We start from the raw sequence: 18,296 nt of genomic DNA, 5'->3' as shown, positions 1-18,296 counted from the left end.
CGACAGCTGGGTTATGCCTGCAGAGAGCATGTCTGTCCAGTCTCGTGTAAATTATCTGTCAGTGTCATGAAGCTGATGTTTAACACTGAATTCCAATAAATGCATTTACCAGAGGAATTCTGGCTTTTCATTTGCTGAACAAATATTAGGCATAATTCTTGAATGCCCTACACCTGTGCATCTGAACAGGACACACCACTGCTCTGAGCTGGTGATAACTAATGGAGAAGAACTGATCTGGTGAGTCAGTATGTGACAAGAAGTTACTTTTTAACAAATCAAAGACAATGAACATCGAATTTGGGTAATCAGTGAATGTTCCCACTTGATGTGTGTGAAATAAGCATAGAGCCAAAAAATCTCTGCATCTCTGTTTAAAGGAACACAAAGAAACATGCATCTGTCCAAGTACTGCAAATAATTCATTTAAGTGACCAATTTTGTGCAATAGCACGTGAATTTGGCAAAACCAAAACATAAGAAAATTGTCTAAGGTTATGTTTGTAACAGAAAAGCTGAGTTTCTATCCAGCAGATCTTGTACTGAGGTACACTAGGCCATTCTGTCTCTGAAAAGCAGGTGGTACATTTGTGCATCATTACTATGATCTGCCCCTTCTTAAAGATAAGCATTCACGTTTTAGAAACACACTAATTTTTTCACTAACTCTACAACGGTTGAAATTTCATACTGCCATCAAGTTAAGGTTAACATTTATAAATTACTCTGGTTTCACAATGGGTTTTGCTGGCTAAGTGACTTCACATTAATTAACTTGTAAGAACAAACTCTTGTGGTTTGCCGTCACATGATGATATAATAATCTAGATTAGATGAAAAATGAATTACAGTCCATAAACCAGGATCAGAAAGGTTTTGTATTTTGACCTGTCAATCATAACATTTTTATGAAGAAGGCTTTCTGCTTTCATGAATCGTGACTACATCATGGAGCAGCAACCTTGAACAATCTTTTTCAGTGAAAAATGGTGGAACTGTTTTGGGACCTATTTTTAACAGAAGCCATACTAACAATGTAAGAATTTGTCTTAACGACTAGCAGCGTTAACCCAGTTTCTTCCCCATATTCAGACCTTGGCCCTCAATAGGCAAGTAGCTCTTTGAGCTCCTATAATTAGTCCTGCCTTGAAATTCCTGTTCTACAAAGGAAACAAGTTATTATGAGAGGGTCCTAAAATCAAAATTGCAGAACTTTATGATCACCATGATGGTGACACAATAGTTTGGTTGCTTTTATATTTGGTTGCTTTGGAAATACCTCCATGCAGAAGTATTCTCAAAGCTATCAACTTAACTTACACCCCCCCGGGGTAAGCATAGCCTCTGAGATCAACAGAATTGACATAAGGGCTGGTGCAAATACAAATGAAACACAGAAAAACAAAAATGACAAGGACGAAAAGTGCTGCAGTCCATCCCTTTATGGTACTTAATCCCTTAAGGACTTACTGGCAGTACAAGCATTTTGGGATACCACAAAGTATCTCAGTGCCTTCCTCCCTCTCCACAGCTCCATACTTTTTGCCCTGATGGCCAAACTCCACAGTTTGATATATAATTTTTATCCCATATTCTCTACATAAATAAGTAGTAGAATAAGTAGCAAGGAAGGAAACAAAGACTCAAACTGCCAATTGAGCACAATGTCAAGCCACGCCTAGGAACAGGCTTGCATTTTCTTTGGCTTTTAAAATTTTAATATTATTGCAGGAATGGGATATAAAAAACAAAATGCAGCAAGAAAGTTATCCTATGGATAACTCCAGAGAAGGTAAATTCAAGGTTACCAAGTACACAAAAACAATTTCAAGGAAATAGCAGAATTTTTAAAACAAAGTTGTCTGGGGAGTACTTTTTACGTGCTTGCAGCCAGCCAGTTTATAAGTGTGTTCCCTCTGCTGAAGGGATCATGTGCTTAACACATGTGCTTGCTCAGGATTAGGCAACTGACAGTTGTGCATATTGCAAAATATGCTGACATTCCCTCGCAGCTCTGCTGGAAGGGGATTATATATCCCAGTGATACCAGGCTGAGAGAGACCCTGGGAATAAGGAAACTGGCACATCTGAGTAAAGGATCACTTAAAACACCGGTTTTGAATGCTTCTACCACAAACCTTCCCCATCCCATTCTTCTAGCTCACTGCAAACCCCAGGAGGAACAAAGGGCATCGACTGCAATGAAACTCTCCTTTCCAAGAAGCAAGCCAGCCTTTCTGGCCACCAGCTGTAACAGCTCCCCACAGGCCCCCTGCCATCCCACGGGACCCCAGCAAGCAAACAGGATGCTGCCTGCCCAGCTCCTGGACTGGAAGGCAGGGTGTGGGACTGGCAGTGCTGTGCCTGGCACACAGCCCCTACGGTCCCCATGCATCAGTAGCTCACCCCCCAGCAACAGGTTTGAAAGATGTCAGGTAAGAGAAGGCAATTTCATGTGAGAAATGTCACACTGGAAGTCCTGACCGCCTCTGACCATCACAGATCCTGCTACACTCTCCCTGAGAACAGTTTGTCTCCTGGACTGACTCCAGCTGGTGTAGCTGTGCTTACCAGGCAATTACACCTCCTGAGATTGTCCTCAATTTGCCACGGTGCTATTCACTTCCTTTCAAGTTGCCGTGGAATGTCACGGCACGCTGACAAGCAGCTGTCATCTGTCACCCACGAGGTGGCTGTGTGGCAGTGGTGAGTGAAAGCCATTCCTGTGCATGCATCGTGTCCTTGCCCAGGACTAGAAAGTGCTTTGGGGTTCCTTGGGGTGAACCATGCTGTCTAAGTGTAGAGTCATAGCTACCAAATATAGAATAGCTCACTACAATGTAACCAGGATGCTCTGGGTTATTTAAATCTTTGAATTTAAAATAATCTTGCAAAAATCTTCTGCCTCTGGTAAATGAGTAGAACTTCATAATGAAGCTCGAGAAAAATGAAGTGAGAATTATTATAAATTCCAGTCTGCACATAGAACACACAGTAACAGTGTGTTTTTACTTGTTTCAACAATAGGAAAAAAATTGGAGATTATTGAGCCTCTTACCCATGCCTTAAAAGACAGCATGAGATGGCCATTTCTCTTTTCCTCTAGCAAACCACTGAGGAATCCTGTAATACTATGATTTTGTTCCAAAGAGGAATAAAACCTCTGTTACTAGCATAGTGGACAACTAGCATAGCAGCACTCATGGGTACTCCATGAATGGCCCCCACAGCCAATGAGGATAATTCAGACCCAAGGGTGCTATCATTGTGAGATCCACTCAGATCATGACACTTCTGTAGAGAGAAAACCAATCCCTGAAGCATCTCCAGGTTCACTATCTCAGCCATTCAACTTTGAACCATCACGTTGCCAGGTCATGAAATAGCTCATACCTCACAACAAAATCCCTGACACCTTCAGGCATCTCTGCACAATCTCAAAAAAGAAAAACCAACAATAATCAAACAAATCACCCCAAGCCCCTACACTGAAGGTAAAAAAAAAAGCCGTAATACTTGTATTAAAAAAAAAACCCAAAACAACAAGGTATTCTCTGGGTGGTCTGTACAACAAAGAGATTCCAACTAATAATTGACAAGATGCTGTCTACCCAAATGACAGACCTCTGTAGTCAGAGAACTTAATAAAATCACTGGTAATCTTCATGCCACACCATCAATCAGCACCTTACAGCTTCCCCAGGCACAAACAAAATCCTATGGCATGCCTATTTTGCTTTGGAAACAACTTGGTGTTAGAAACAATATTCATTAGAAGAGTGAGTGGTATCAAACCTACCAAACTGTGCTCCCAATACACTTCTGCTATTAATAGCATACCACTACACATTTACATAAGATTGTATCTTCCTTCTAATTATTTCCTAAGGTAGACTTCAGCTATGAAATCAAAGGAGTTTTTTAGTCTAAAACTTTGTCAGGCTTATGGCCTATGAAGCCAAATTTTGTTTGGCCTGTGGAGCACTGGAAGTTTTACTTTAAGGAAAACTTTATGCTCACAGACTGTAAAGAAACAGCAGAACTGAAGTCCAAGCATTCTCTGAAACACTTATAGTCTTTCTTTTTCTTCAACATCCGACTAATTTTAGCAAAGCATTCAATTATTGGAACAGTTTCACCTGTCTGACTGCTGTTCCACCTACAGGGGACAAGCACTGACTGGCTTCCCATGGCAGTGGGTGACTGTCTGTGTTCCTAAGGTGCAAACTGAAACTCCTCTGGCACCTGGGACATTGTACTCATCCCACCCTGTTAATTCCTGGGCAGCTGCCGTTCACACTTCTGCATTATCTTCCCTGTACTTTCCAGTTTTAGGGAACTCTGAGTCTTCAATGCCTCTTTCTCCTATAGCTTTTATTTCTGGTTCCCCCAATATTTCTGGGGAGAGGTAACAGCTTTGCTTCTTTGGAACTTAGTGCATCTCAGAACCCTTCATCAAGACAGCACAAAGCTGACATCCTCATGACCATTTCTTTCCACCAGCTTCTCTACCAGTATGAACTTTCTAAGCTTTCTTTAAGCTGTTCTGGAACATAACAATCAAAAATTCTCTGCCTGGCTTTCCCTCTCACCTGCCTACTCGGTATCTCTGATGTAAAAAAAAAAGGAAAAACAAAAAAAGATTTTCACATTATGCAAGAGCATAGGCATAGATTTTCAGAGCACTACAGAATAAAGTGTAGTTTAAGTAATCTCTTTAAAACTCTCTCCTTCATGAACATCTTAAAAAAAAGGCTATTTTGAACATTTGACTCCTATTAATACTAGAGCATGCTAGTAGGATTTAGCAGTGAAACACCTACCAACATACTAAAAATGAGTGTGGTACTACAGAAACTCCAATATCATGGGTGGTTTCTATGCAAGTGAAATAATTCATCACTTGGTGACACAGAAAGTTATATCAACTGTAAAGCACAACCAATCACTTAGAAAAATGCAGGATTATGACATGCCCACAAAAGCTTGCCTTAAGCACACATGCTACCAAAAAAGTAACTTTAAAAACTGTTGGGGCTTCTGTGGTTACTGCTTATTTTGAAGGTTTTTTCCCCTTCTAATGCTAGCTAACTCAGAGAAGTAAAACAATGCTAGAATTAAACTGATCTAAATTTTAAGAAGTCTTTACCATGCCCTCATTAGCAGAGTCACTATTTGCCAGGAAAGTACAGCAATGACAGTGCATTGCCATCTTGAGGCTTCCTACAGAACTGCACAGCCCAACCAAAATACACCAACATGTTACCAACCTCAGCAGTCATTCAATCAGCAGTGCCAAAGCCATTATAAAACATGCAGCATTAACACTGCATTTTTTTTCTTTATTTTCATGCCAGAGCTTCTGCAGTTCCATTTTGGGACTGGATATACCTCTAAAGAGGGAAAACCCTTACATGGAACAAAAACAAATAGAGCTATTTAGCATAATTGATCCTGTCAGAAAGAGAATCAAGACTACTCATCTCATATTAGCAAGAAAAATCTGAAGCTAAAGCTTAATTAATAATACAGATTTCCCAGTTCCTTTGAAATTACTACACAAGTTTAATTCAGCACCAAAGACTGATTCAGCTTAAAAAATTAACCCAAGTAAATGCTGGATGTAATACTATGAAAACTTAAGTACACAGTTACACATACAAACGTTATCTGTATCCTCTAATAACTTAGGAGTGCTCATAAAGAAAACAGAATGCTTTCCAGATATAACACATTCTGGTGTGGGTTCAAAGGTTTAGAAATCACCAAAGTTCATTCAAAGGTTGAAGCTATGTGAATCGTCCTTTTAAGAACTTCTACACAAACCTCTGCAACTCAAACTTATGTAATAATCTGGCACCCTGCTCAAATAAAACCTACAGATGTCAAATACACAAACATTCCAGTGCTTCAGCCTTTTAAATCTTTTTTTTTAAATTAACTAGTACTTCTGAAAAGATCACTTGGAAAACATGTATATGGGTAATATTAACATATGTCAACATTCCTACCTGGAATAGCATGGGATATGCTTGAATCTACAGTCACATGGGAAGCACCCAGATGAAACTGTGGGGTGTATATACATATAATTGATTGGTATAAATGTCTTTAATAGAGGCATGAGGCAATTGATTTTGATTGTATGTGAAACTAATTGCATCTATGAGGCTGCTTACAAAGGGCTACCGGTTTACTAAAACGGCTAAATTGGTTTTTCTTCTCCTCTTTTCCCAGCAAACTGGCCTGTTCTCAAAACCCACAAACAGCCATTTGAAGCCTGTTGTTTTTACGCCCAAGGTGAAGCTTGTTTTGCTGAGCCACCCAAAGGCCTTTAGGTGAGCAAGAAAAAGCCTGTCTGGAAGTTACCTGCTTGGCTTGGAGGCTGCCAACCCTTGGCAGAACCCAGGGGTGCCACTGGCTTGAGGACTGTGGCAGGTGAGGAGTTGGCAGCAGCAGGTCTCACATCCACATTGTCCTGGCAGGCAGGGATGCTCCTCACCGGGGCAGGCTGGGCAGCTTCCAGGGAATCACTGTTCAGAAACCAGGGAAGAGTAAATAAATGCCTCTTGCTAGAACAGGAGAACTTGTGAAAAGGACATGTGGAGTGACATTCCCTCACCCCAGTGTAACAATGCAGCACCCACTAGTCTGTCATCACCAACAATGCTGTGGTAGTTACACCCTGAAGCTGCTTTCTAAGAACTGGACATTTGAATAAGGTCTGCCAAAAGTCAACAGAGTCAACTAAACCCCTTCACAATTTTCATTTTAAAAGAGTTGTAAGTTTCTTTAGTCATTAAACAACATGCATGATATTTTATATTGCCTCTTTAGAGCACTTTACAGCTGCTTTTATACTTTAAGGGTTGGCAGAACTCTTTTAGCTCTTTAAAAACACACATGATGAAAACTGAACTCAATCACAATCCACATGGAGTGCAAGCAGCCACTAATTACACTGATAGCAAGAAAATTTTTCATTTCTCACTTGCCTTTGAGCAGCTGAAAATAAATACTTTTATTTAAAACAGTCAAAGTAGAGGAGTAATTACTAATTAAGGTCATTTGCAAAACAAATGTACCAGGAAATTAACAATATTGTGAAATACAGCCAAATACATACATGAAATACCATTCCAAAAACATATTTTGCACAATTTAGAAACCCATTGATAACACACTGGAAGCCTTGTATTCTTTCTTCTATTGAAGAAAAACAAATTTTCAGCACAAGTGCACCATGTGTATTTTCACCAGGGTCATTCCCAGAATTACAAACTGTGCCAAGTTTGTAAAGTAAAAATCCATGAGCTATTTTTATTTTACAAGTGTTGCACATGCACAGCATTACCTTGCCTGTATGACATGCAACAACTTGAACACACCATGAGGCCAAAACACACATTCATAACCTTGGGTTTTTTTGTTTTCACTAGATTTACAGAGTAAATAATTCATGTATTTAAAATCTTCTTCCAGGTAAGGGATAAAAAAAGTCATTCACAGTTCGGAAAATAAATCTGAATGCTCAGTTTAATGAGTAACAGCTATGGCAATTGCAGGCTTTGGTAACCAGCACTGGTGGATTTGCTGTACGCAGTGTGCACAAGCCCAGAGAAGCACAAAGTGAGACCTTGCATTCCATTATCTTCAAATGCTGAAAAGATATTTAAAGACATTTGTGTAACTCAAATGGAGGCATTGAAGGTGCATGTTAGATTCCTTTGAGACTCATGTTCCAAGTCTTTATTACAGGCCGATTTTGGGGCAGTGGAGATGCAGGGCATAAAAGTGCTAATGCAGACTGAAAGAAAAAGGACAAGTAAGTACCCTCTGATGTGAAGTAGCAGCAGTGGCTGAAAATGACAAGGTAGTTTAGGATTGGCTTCCACAATGAAAAAAGTGCATGTCTGCAACTTCATTGTTACAGAAACATCCTTCTCTACTGTTGAATATATTTGACATGTAACCCATCAAACCCATTCCAGGCCAGAGCCCCACTGCAACTTTAAGAATTCCTTGTTAGCACTGTTGGTGCTAAAAAAAGAAAGTTTCCTCCTTCTCCATCCAAGAAGCTCATTACTGCTTGTCAAATAACTTTTCAAGTCTAGCACCTCTTCACTGCCTTTGTCTGGAATATATAAGTCATAAATAATACAAATCATCAGTCAGAAATAAAAAATCCTGCTGACCCAGCAGCCATCTTTTACAAGCAGAGGCTACTCAACAAGCAAAAATGGATTTCAGACAAGCAAAAATGGCTCCCTCCAGGGAGAAGATGACAAGGAAGCATCTTGAGGGAAGCCCACAAGGCTCATTGCAATGCTGATTGGAAACTCCACTGCTGCTATTTTTGTGGTCAAATCCTAAGGCTTGTGAATGACATGGTACGGCAGTTCTTGAAGCAACAGAATGCTGGAGACACTCAGGCTTTCATTTAGAAATTAGGTGAAACCCTAATGATCCCGAACTAAACAACAATTATAAACCCAGGTATAAGCTACCTCTGATGTTTTTTTATCACCTCTGGAAGTTTATGTGCCAGAAGCCTCAAGTAAGAAGCTTCCCAAGGGAAAAGCCTGAAGCCATCACTCGGACAGAGAGAATGTTACTGGCCTCAGGGCAAAACTTCTGAAAGGTCTTGGACATCCTTTGCTTTGCATGTCTGATTCTTAAAAGCAGAAATTGAATAAACTCAAGCCACCACCTCAGCCTGTTAACTTAACAGGCAGGCTGCTACTGCAGCTTGGCAAGTCTCCACTGTGCGACAGTGCCCACCTATGGCTGGCTAAATGAAATAATGCACCATTTCTCTGGAATTACAGCCTCCAGTCAGTTGGCTGTGAGTGCACATACAGTGTTCTCTGCAGAAAGACTGATCCATCTCTGTCTCACTTTCAAAAATGCACTGCATCCTCAGCAGCGTCTCCCTCATCAGAGGTTCAACCTTTTAAACTGAACTTGAAATTCATGCTGCAAAGTTAACTCCTCAACACTTTACTTCATGTTTTTCTACACTGAGAAACACTCAAACTCTAGTTATTGTTATCCAACTTTACAAATACAGTGATGGATCTTTCCAGAAGCACACTTATCTTCTACAACTGGCTGTACAATGCCCATAATTAGCCCCACTAGTATTTTGCAACTCACGAGGTTGGACAATGATGACCCAAGTTTCACCATCTAGAAAACACAGGATTTGAAGAGAAAAAAATACTGAAATTTAAGAAAATAAACACATTATGGAAGAGAGCTCCCACCTGCTTTTCAGTGTTGCCACTGGGAAGCTGAGGGAGGAATGATAAACCTAATGTATTTACCAAGCCCTGTGTGAGTACTTTCTCAGACTTCCCAGCGGACACTCACAGGTCAGCTTCAGGTCAAGAACATTTAAATGTCAGAACACTTGTATATTATTAATGACACACCTACCTTCTGCCTCTAGCATTAACATTTTAACTCTGTTCCATAACCCTTAAACTCCTCCTTCTCTACCTGATGAATACTTACAGCAAAAATCAAATTTTTCCAAGATAAAAATTAATGCAAACATGAGGCTCATCTCTGCAAGCTAACATTTCCTGCAAGCTGTGTATGCCCTGCTGTCAACCTTTGGGCAAGGGGTTTTAACACTGCAAGAACTAAGGAATAGTGAAACATGAGTCTGTCAGACTCAGTCTTGTGTCCTGAAAACCCATGAGAAGTTAGATTAATAAGCTATGGGAAGATTAATCAAAATAATTCTGGAAGTGTGTTGCGAAGGAAACAGATTGCAAAAACAGTCCAAGAAAAACGTCTGGCAAAGAAGCAAGCCAAAGACACCTCTCTATTTTTTACATATGCTAGCTTATCCTTAACAGACACGCCTGAAATTCCATGGAGAACAGCTCCTACCACACAGTGCAGCCTTATTTTATCAGAGTAAGTGTGTGTATGGAAAACAAACAAATTTCTGGGGAGCCAGTCAGGAGGTCTGAGGGGGACACACAAGGCTCCAGTGCTAGTGCAAACTTTATTCAGAGCTCACAAAAGGCTCCTCAGACTTACCCTTTCTCCTGGTCAACAAAAGCACCATGGAAAGTGGGGGGAAAAAATTAGAAAAAGCAAACAGTAATTTCTCATCCTATGAGGGAGGAAGTGGGCCCAATTCACACTTTATATAAGCACCAGTATTTCAGAGACCAGGCTGAATGCACTTCATAGGCATTTTTAAAAATTTGCACTGCAAAATCCTTCTGAACGTATTTAGAGGTTTTTGATGGCTCTTCCTCCCTCAAAAACACCAAACCCACAAAAAAAAAAAAAAACCTCACAAAAAACCAACCAAACAAAACCAAAAACAAACAAAACTCCAATAAACCAAAAACACCCCAAAAAGCCAACCAACCAACCAAACCCCAAGAAAACAAACAAACAAAAAGAGAGAAGAAAAACACGTGGTCTGGAGCTATAGATGCCTAAACCTCCCTCCATCCTTCCATGGTAACTCCTATACAATGCTGTCCAGAATTTCTTCACACAAACTTTAAAGAAGCTAATAATGGAGATGTTGTTATCAGCCAAAGGAGGACCTACTAAATAACTGAAAAGAATGGAGCTTGATGTCATGTAACTTCTAAGAGCAGTGAGATGATAACAAGGGCCAAGTTACTTGGACTTTCTCAACCAGGTTCAAGGGATTTGGCTGGACCTTCTCCTCATGCAAGTGTAAGATATTGGCTATCCATCTGTAAAAATAACTGAACCCACAGCTCAGTCTGGTACATCAGTATTTTATCAATAGTTCTGTGGCTATAAATGATGGTTTAAATATCTTGTTAAACTAACTTGCTCTGCTGTCCAGAACAACTGTGGAAGTGGGGCACAGGTCCCCTGTGGTGTGAGGAAATTTGCTGACAGGACAGGTCAGGTAGTATCTAAGGGACAGCCTGTAAATGCTTTCTCCAGATAGCCAGGAATTCTGTGATCTGGATCTCAGGCCTCAGTTGTTTGTCATACAAATCATGTGCTACATTTTGTCCAGTATCAAAATACACAATAGCTGAAAAAAATATATATATATAGGAAACCAGAAAAAGGCAGGTATGAGAATGGCAACAAAATTCCATGAACAAGGGAAATACAGATGGCTTTTTGTAAGGGTTTTCTGGTGTAAAAATAGAGAAACAGAAGCCAAGAAGCACTGAGTGCTGACCTTATCCCTACTACAAGCCCAGTGTTTATATTTCATCTTAACCTAACAGTGCTCCAGTATCTTGCTAGAAAGAAGAAAAGCAAAATAAAGTAATAGAAAGAAAGAGCAGAGAAAGTCATCTGGGTGGAGGTATTTCTGTATCAAATTACAGGGAGGGAGTATGTAACCCCTCTGTAAGCAGGGCTCTATCCACAGAAACAACTCAAAGCACCTTTCAGAGTATGTATTCTCTCAGAATTAACACCAGTGCTCGTCTCACAAGGTGAGACTACAATTTTTTTAAAGTAATTGAATGTAGCATGGTATCAGGAAGATAAACAAAAAGCCATGCCAAAAACAAAAGGGCTGTCAACACCCATTCTTGCTAGTGCTTCCCAAAATTTCCCAGTGTTTCTGCCTTGAGATTTAATTTTAAGGCAGAGCTCCAATTCTTGGTCATGCAAGACATTAAATACATAATTTCCTGTGCTGCATATGTGTCGTTTGTTAGAAAACACGCAAGCCCCATAAACTCAAGGCCATCCTTGCTGCCATTAGGATGAAACACTTAGCATAGTGCAAGACTGCATAGCTGTTACACACCCCCAAAAAAAGCCCATTACAGAGGAGTCTGGTGGGGAAGAAAACATGTGGATGCTCACCACCACTTCAGGCCAGTTACTAAGCCAGAAAAAGGTCACGCACTCTGGCAGTAACCCAGTACGGAACAGTTTTAGACAGCCAGCTTTTTGGAGCAGAGACAGTGAAGTGAGGGATAAAAGGGAAATATATCTGGAGGAACCTTACTGCAGAAGAGAATCAACACCCTGCTTTTGTTATAGCTATAACCTTCCTGAGTTTGTCCCCAGAGATAATGCAAAGAAGCCTAAGCTACCTTGGTAAAATAGATTCATTACCTTTCCAATAAAGTTATGAAAGATATAAAAGAGCCAGAAAACTCCAAAGCAGTTTATTACTTGGCTTTCCTGGCTGAGTCAAACAGTCCTAATTCTATTTGAACCAGTTAGTCTGCTGCATTCTGTCATATGCTTTTCTCTTTAGTTATGGGACGTAAGATTTCAGCTCTCCTTTCTTATCAACTATTTTATTGTGGAATGAAGTGAGCTGCCATTTAAAACAACTTTTCAGCATTAAATTCATTTATATATCACAGTATGTCACTAGATGGATTTTAATGCAAAGACATTTTAATACCTAGTTTCACATTCAATGGGTACATTTCACTCAAATCTATTATTTTTTTCCTGACATAATTGACTAGTTTTGCTTAATCTTTGCTGATATTCAGTAACAATATGTAGTTGCTGACACTACATTTATCTTCTTTTCCTACATGTTTCTCAAGCCATACAGCAAAGGCTGTGGTCCTTTATTCAATAGGACAAGACAGCACAAAGCTTCATTTCTTCAGCTCCATCTACTGTTAACCTCTCCTTCCTTACCAGTGCAGCAGCTCAGGACTAAGGATGTTAATATGGAAACCAAAAATCATTACCCTCATTTGTTCTATGCTGTCTTCAGGACAACACTGGCTATTCATGCAAAAATCCTTTTTAAAATGCAGTTTTATACAGAGTGTTCTCAGACAAAATGTACTGCTATATCACATGTCCCAGATTTTAGGTCATATCCTGTTTGGGATGTCCCTAACAGCCTGAAAATCATCTTCTTCCTTTATCAACTTATGCCACAGCCTTGCAGCAGCAACCTGAATAACCAGGATAACCCGGATATTACAATGGCTTAAGAGATTCACTTTTCACAAGTTTAAAGGTTAGGTTTAAAACGCCCTAAAAATCCATGGATGTTTATTTCAAGCCATTCAGCCTCAATCTTGATATATATCCAATATTGATACGGTCTTTTGGGCAGGCTTATATGGTCTCTGTACTCCCAGTGTACCTTCTGACTCCCTGGCACATCTCTCCCCAGCTCTGTCAGTTGGAAGAGAAAAATAGATTAAGCCCCTCCAAAACTGTCACAGCTGTGGAAGCATGAAACCAGTTCTACATTGTTTCCTGCCTTTTCCAACATACAGCCCCATGTACTTGCAAGGGACAGCAACTGAATGGAGACACTCTGGGAATCCCAATACCGAATGCATCTCCAAAAATAAATTTTCAATACCAGGAGAGCTTCCCCCATACGGTGAGCAAACAATGGACAAACAGAAAGCCAGTTACAGGTTCATGAAAGAGAAAGCTTCCATTAATGTAATAACCTATCTTCACTTGCCATAAACAATGCACATTAGTGAGTGAAGGAAAAAAAGAAAAGGGAAGTCAAGAGAATTTGTTTTCACTGTACTAAAGTATCACCAAACAAACACCACAGCTAAAGAAAAAAGTCTTGCTGATGGCATGGCCTGGGCTTCATCTGTAGTGCACAGACAGGTATCAAAACTCCTCAAGAGGTTTTCTCTTTCAATGCATACATAAAAGGTTTTCGAGTAAGATCATTCAGCGGCAAAAATAAAATTGATATTTTAAGTTGTATTATATCACCACAATTCTGTCAATGTTCCTTTTTTATCTTTTTTAAGTGGATATGCTACAAATTAGAAATTTTGATACAAATAAAGTTGGTTTGTGTCTTATAAACTACTGTTTTTCCTCCCTGAGGTTAGGGCTACTTTAACCTTCTCTAGAGACTGAGGTCACCTTGGAAGCCATGAAACAGAAAAAAAAGAACTAATACTTGTTACTCAACACCAGTTTCTACATCAAGTGGATCTCAGCTCTACTTATAGTTGGGCCTTATCTCTAGAAGGGTCTAAATCTTGTGAAAATATAAATAGGTACAAGAAAATGCACAGATTATTTCTTCCTTAGCACAGTTTAATATACACTGTCCTGTAAAATAACCAAGCAGACTCCTGCCTGTGCAGCTGAAGTCATAAAAGCAGCTTTCCGCTGAAGCAAGCATTAACATCGCTGCGGTCAGGAAAGGAGAACAAACAGTCCTGTGCACTGAACAGAATCAGCACTGGAACAAAGAGCCGAGACAGCAAATAATTTTTGAAACAGTCATTTGCTGGCCTGCATGCCAGTTATTTGATTTTATACATTCAAAGTGAGCTTTAAAAAAATAACCTAACATGACGCTTAGTTGCTCAAGGAACTGTGGCAAATAATTCACCCACACAGAAGTTTCAAGCCAGGATCTTGTGTTTCTTCTCCGGCTGCCTCTGCAGAGTGACACTGCCTCCCTCAGAGGCTCCTCACACAACACAAGCACCACCATGCATATTAGAGGGCACTTGAAGCCAGTGAGGAAAGGAAACCTCTGCTTTAGTATGGTGGACTTGCACAAACACCATCAGCAGGTCCAGGGTGCACACATTAGTCCAGGTGTGCAAAGACATGAAACGAGCAGGGTTTGGAGATGCTAACCTCACGTCAAACACCAGGACAGGCACAAGCATGCAGACAACAGAAATGTGCTCTGAAGGAGTAGCCAGCTCCCTGTGAGTCCCTGTGTGCCAACCACACACCACACGTGGACAATACCTCTTGCTCTTTGGCAACTCCAGAGCACTTGTGGATTTCCTGGAGGGCGCGCTGGCTGGCAGGGGAGGCTTTGCGACAGGCGTGATGAGCAGCGCATCCAGCAGCGAGCGGTAGGCACTAGGCTCGTGGAGTCTAGCAAGTGTGTAAAAAGACCCCAGAAACAAATGAGGTGACCACACAAAGATCAGGATGGCTGGGACCACGGACAACCCAAAAGCCCTTATGAAAAATCTATTTGGAGAAACTGAACACAGGAAAACTAATGCAGGAATTACGTCTAAACAGGCAGCCCACAAAGTGGAGGCTGCACAATTCAGGGGAGGCATAAGAAAACTCACTAAGGTGTGAGAAGCATGTTCTTCATATATTTTTACCATTAATAAAGTAAAATTTTAAAAAATGAGAAAATGTTTTCATCTTTTTTAGTTTTCTGATTTTGTGTATGCTTTCTAATGTACATAATTTATTAGCACCCTAGAACATGTATGCAATTTAGAAATACAAATAAATGAGTATTATTGCCTATTAAAAAGTATTTTACCATTATGAATGGATGATTGAAAAAATTGTCAAAATGTCTGCTCTAAGCAAGCCTTTATAACAAGCAATGCAGTAAAGATTTAGATGGAACTCAGCAAGCTATTGTTTTCAAGCATCAAAAAGTTCCTCAAAGTTACAGATTACTCTTTGTCACTCACGTAACACAAATGTTATTTACAGTTAATTTACTAACTGAACTGTAAAACAGGTATCATGAGGAACAGAATGGTGGAATTACTCACCAGGTTCAGAGCAGCTAAGCTATAAAAAGGGCATGGGAGCTTTGGACATATTCTAATGGCTTGCCCAGTATTGTGACAGAGCCGATTGATTTCACAACCCTGCCAGGGACCAATTATTCTTGTGTGAACTGGAACCTCCTTAAACCAAACCTATAAAACATTCCTTTTGAAGTTGATGTCTACCTGGCCCGGACAGCAATCGCAGCAGACACTGCAGCAGCAGCCATGCTCTTAATTTTTGATCTCTGCTCAAAAGGAGAAAGAGCTGGAGGAGGAGAGGGTCCAAGGATTGGCAGATTTCCCGAAGGATCTTCCAGCATTACTTTTGCAGCACAGAAGCTTTGAGTCAATGCAGGAGAAAACAGAGAAAGTAGGAAAGATTGACAGAGATGCAGTACAACACCAGACCACATTAACCACTGGAGAGTTATGGAAGTTTCCAGCTCACAGACACATCAGGCAATGTGTGAGCGACTTGAATACTAATATAGAGAACAGCAATTTTGATTTCACCCACAAATAAAACTATTCCCTCATCAAGTGAGCATTTAGCATCTGTCAGCCTTTAAATTCCTCATCGCAGACTTTGCCTCTCATGCCTGGGTCATTCCCACTCAACCAGGGCCCAGAACTCTCCACATGGATCCATTTAAGTCTCCATGGTGTAGACAGAATTAGCCCTGAAGATCATTTACCTTGTCCTCTTTTTCATAATAAACAGTTAACATAGAAAACTGGAATATTTAGTGATATAACATCTGCAGGTCCACCCTTACCAAATTCAGCATGTAACCTCCTTTTCATTTTGTCTACTTATTTTACAGGTGGAAATGGATTTGAACAGAAAAAAAAAAAGTGAAAAACCCAGACTGGGTCTAAAACAACTCCAACAATTTCTAACCTCTAACTTGGGTTCTTGTTTTAAAATTTCAAGATTATCTACTGAATTGCTGTATATTTTTTTAAATTACTACAAAGACGGACAGAACACTCTAAATATGTACCGAACTATATACCATTTGCCAGATTTAAATGCAAAACTAGTGCCTGAATACCTTGCTTACACCTAGCAGCTTGCTGTAGATATACCTTAAAATATTTACCTTGTATGACTTACAGATGATTTAGACTGAAAGCTTGAGATTTTATTGAAAGAATTTGTTTCACAAGTAGGCAGAGATGCTTCATGCCTGCCCAAAAGCAGCAAGAGAAGAGAAGTTATTAATCAAGCACTTATTACACCTCTGGCAATACTAACTAAAGCTCAGGAGTTCATTTAAAATTTTTTCCTAAAGCTAACCTTACCCATGAACAAACAAACAAAACAGGTATGTTTTTTTCAGGTATCTTGTAGTGTTAATTACTGAGGGAAGCACTTTCTCTCCCTATTGGTAAAGACTTATATTCTGGATGTCCCATCACTACACAAGTTAAAGCCTGTATTCTCCTCCAAAAACTTTACTGGACTACTGGATAATTTAAAAACACACATTTTGTAGCAAGGGTGCCTATATTCTCCTCATATCACCAACTTCTGCCAACAAAGCCCAAGTGAATCTCCTACCCATGACTGCTTTTCTCCTCCATCAAAAGGCTCCTTTAATTATTAAATTATTTTTAGAACTTTTGCCTAAAAACTACTTGAATTTCTAATTACTGTATAAATTGCCACAGCACTATGAGGATCAGGAAACTCTTGAGCTGCTCCATCTGGACAGCATCATCATCAAAAAAAGAATCAGGTGAAACTGTACGGCTTTAAATCTAAAGAGGAGAGACTTAGATTAGGTATTAGGAAGGAATGGTTTACTATGAGGATGGTGAGGCACTGGAAAACATTGCCCAGAGAAGCCGTGGATGCCCCAACCCTGGAAATGTTCACTTCCAAGTAGGATGGGACCCCAAGCAATCTGGTCTAGTGGGAGGTGTCCCATGGCAGGAGCATTTGAATTAAATGATCCTTAAGGTCCCTTGCAAACCAAACCACTCTGTGATTCCATGTGTGTAAAATTGCAGTTTCTGACTGCACCTTTCTACCACAGCTGGCTCGGATGTACCTGGCAAGGGCAGGAGGCAGCCCGAGGGCTGTTCCTGCATGCAGGGCTGGAGAAGGCAGCCCCCCAGCTGGGTCAGCAGGCAGGGGGAACTCGGTGGTCTGTGTGGCCACAGCACACATCTTGGAGACAGCAGGTGCTTCATCTGCTGGCAAAGAGCTTGCTGCATCTGGAGCAGGCACGGTTATCTTCCTAGTTGATGTTAATTTCATGAGTAATTATAATGAACCAATAATACAGACAAGAAATTTCTCGTTTGATTAGAAATACAAATTAGCAATAGCAAACTCTTTCTAGTTGATATTCTTGCATCTGTAATTCTTGCATATTCTGTAGGAACCAAATACTTATGCCCTGGGAATCACACCATGCTGAAAATAATTCTTGGAGGCATTTTTACAGCTAAAGCTTGAGTGCTTGTTTAACCACAAACCCAAACTATTTGGGTAGTTACTTAAAATATAATAAACTTGAACAAGAGCACAATCAGTATACAAGAAACTACACCTAGTGTCAGGAGATGACACTTCAGACACTGAGGCTACTTGGCCGCTGGCATTTAAAACCTGAATGATTGAAGGGAAGATGAGCTGTACACTTGCCTAAGACTCCCAAAAGGTTCTCAAACAAAAGTTCTACATAATAAAAGCAGGCAGAAAGACAAGTAGCATTCACCACAAGAGAGCAGTATTTCTCCCCCATATTTTGCTTCCTCTTGCTTGTCATCACACCGAAAAAACCATAAAAACTC

General features: G+C 40.2%; 1 protein-coding gene across 1 annotated transcript in view; it reads right to left on the bottom strand.

The window, feature by feature from the left end:
- LOC115949517 (PDZ and LIM domain protein 5-like) overlaps positions 1-17,931 on the bottom strand; it is a 40,094-nt gene extending 22,163 nt beyond the window's left edge. The window contains exons 1-5 of the mRNA XM_031066421.1: positions 17,549-17,931; positions 16,595-16,681; positions 15,675-15,830; positions 14,710-14,841; positions 6,370-6,533 (exon numbers count right to left, since the gene is read on the bottom strand). Coding sequence (XP_030922281.1) covers positions 6,370-6,533; positions 14,710-14,841; positions 15,675-15,830; positions 16,595-16,681; positions 17,549-17,757 — 748 coding nt within the window. The 5' untranslated portion in view covers positions 17,758-17,931. The remainder of the gene's footprint in view (positions 1-6,369; positions 6,534-14,709; positions 14,842-15,674; positions 15,831-16,594; positions 16,682-17,548) is intronic.
- Positions 17,932-18,296: the final 365 nt, after the last annotated feature.

The sequence above is a fragment of the Geospiza fortis genome, unplaced genomic scaffold (genome assembly GCF_000277835.1).
Source record: "Geospiza fortis unplaced genomic scaffold, GeoFor_1.0 scaffold11, whole genome shotgun sequence".
NCBI classification, from domain to species: domain Eukaryota; kingdom Metazoa; phylum Chordata; class Aves; order Passeriformes; family Thraupidae; genus Geospiza; species Geospiza fortis.
Note: the sequence above shows the minus strand (reverse complement) of the source record. Positions and strands in the feature narration are given on the sequence as shown.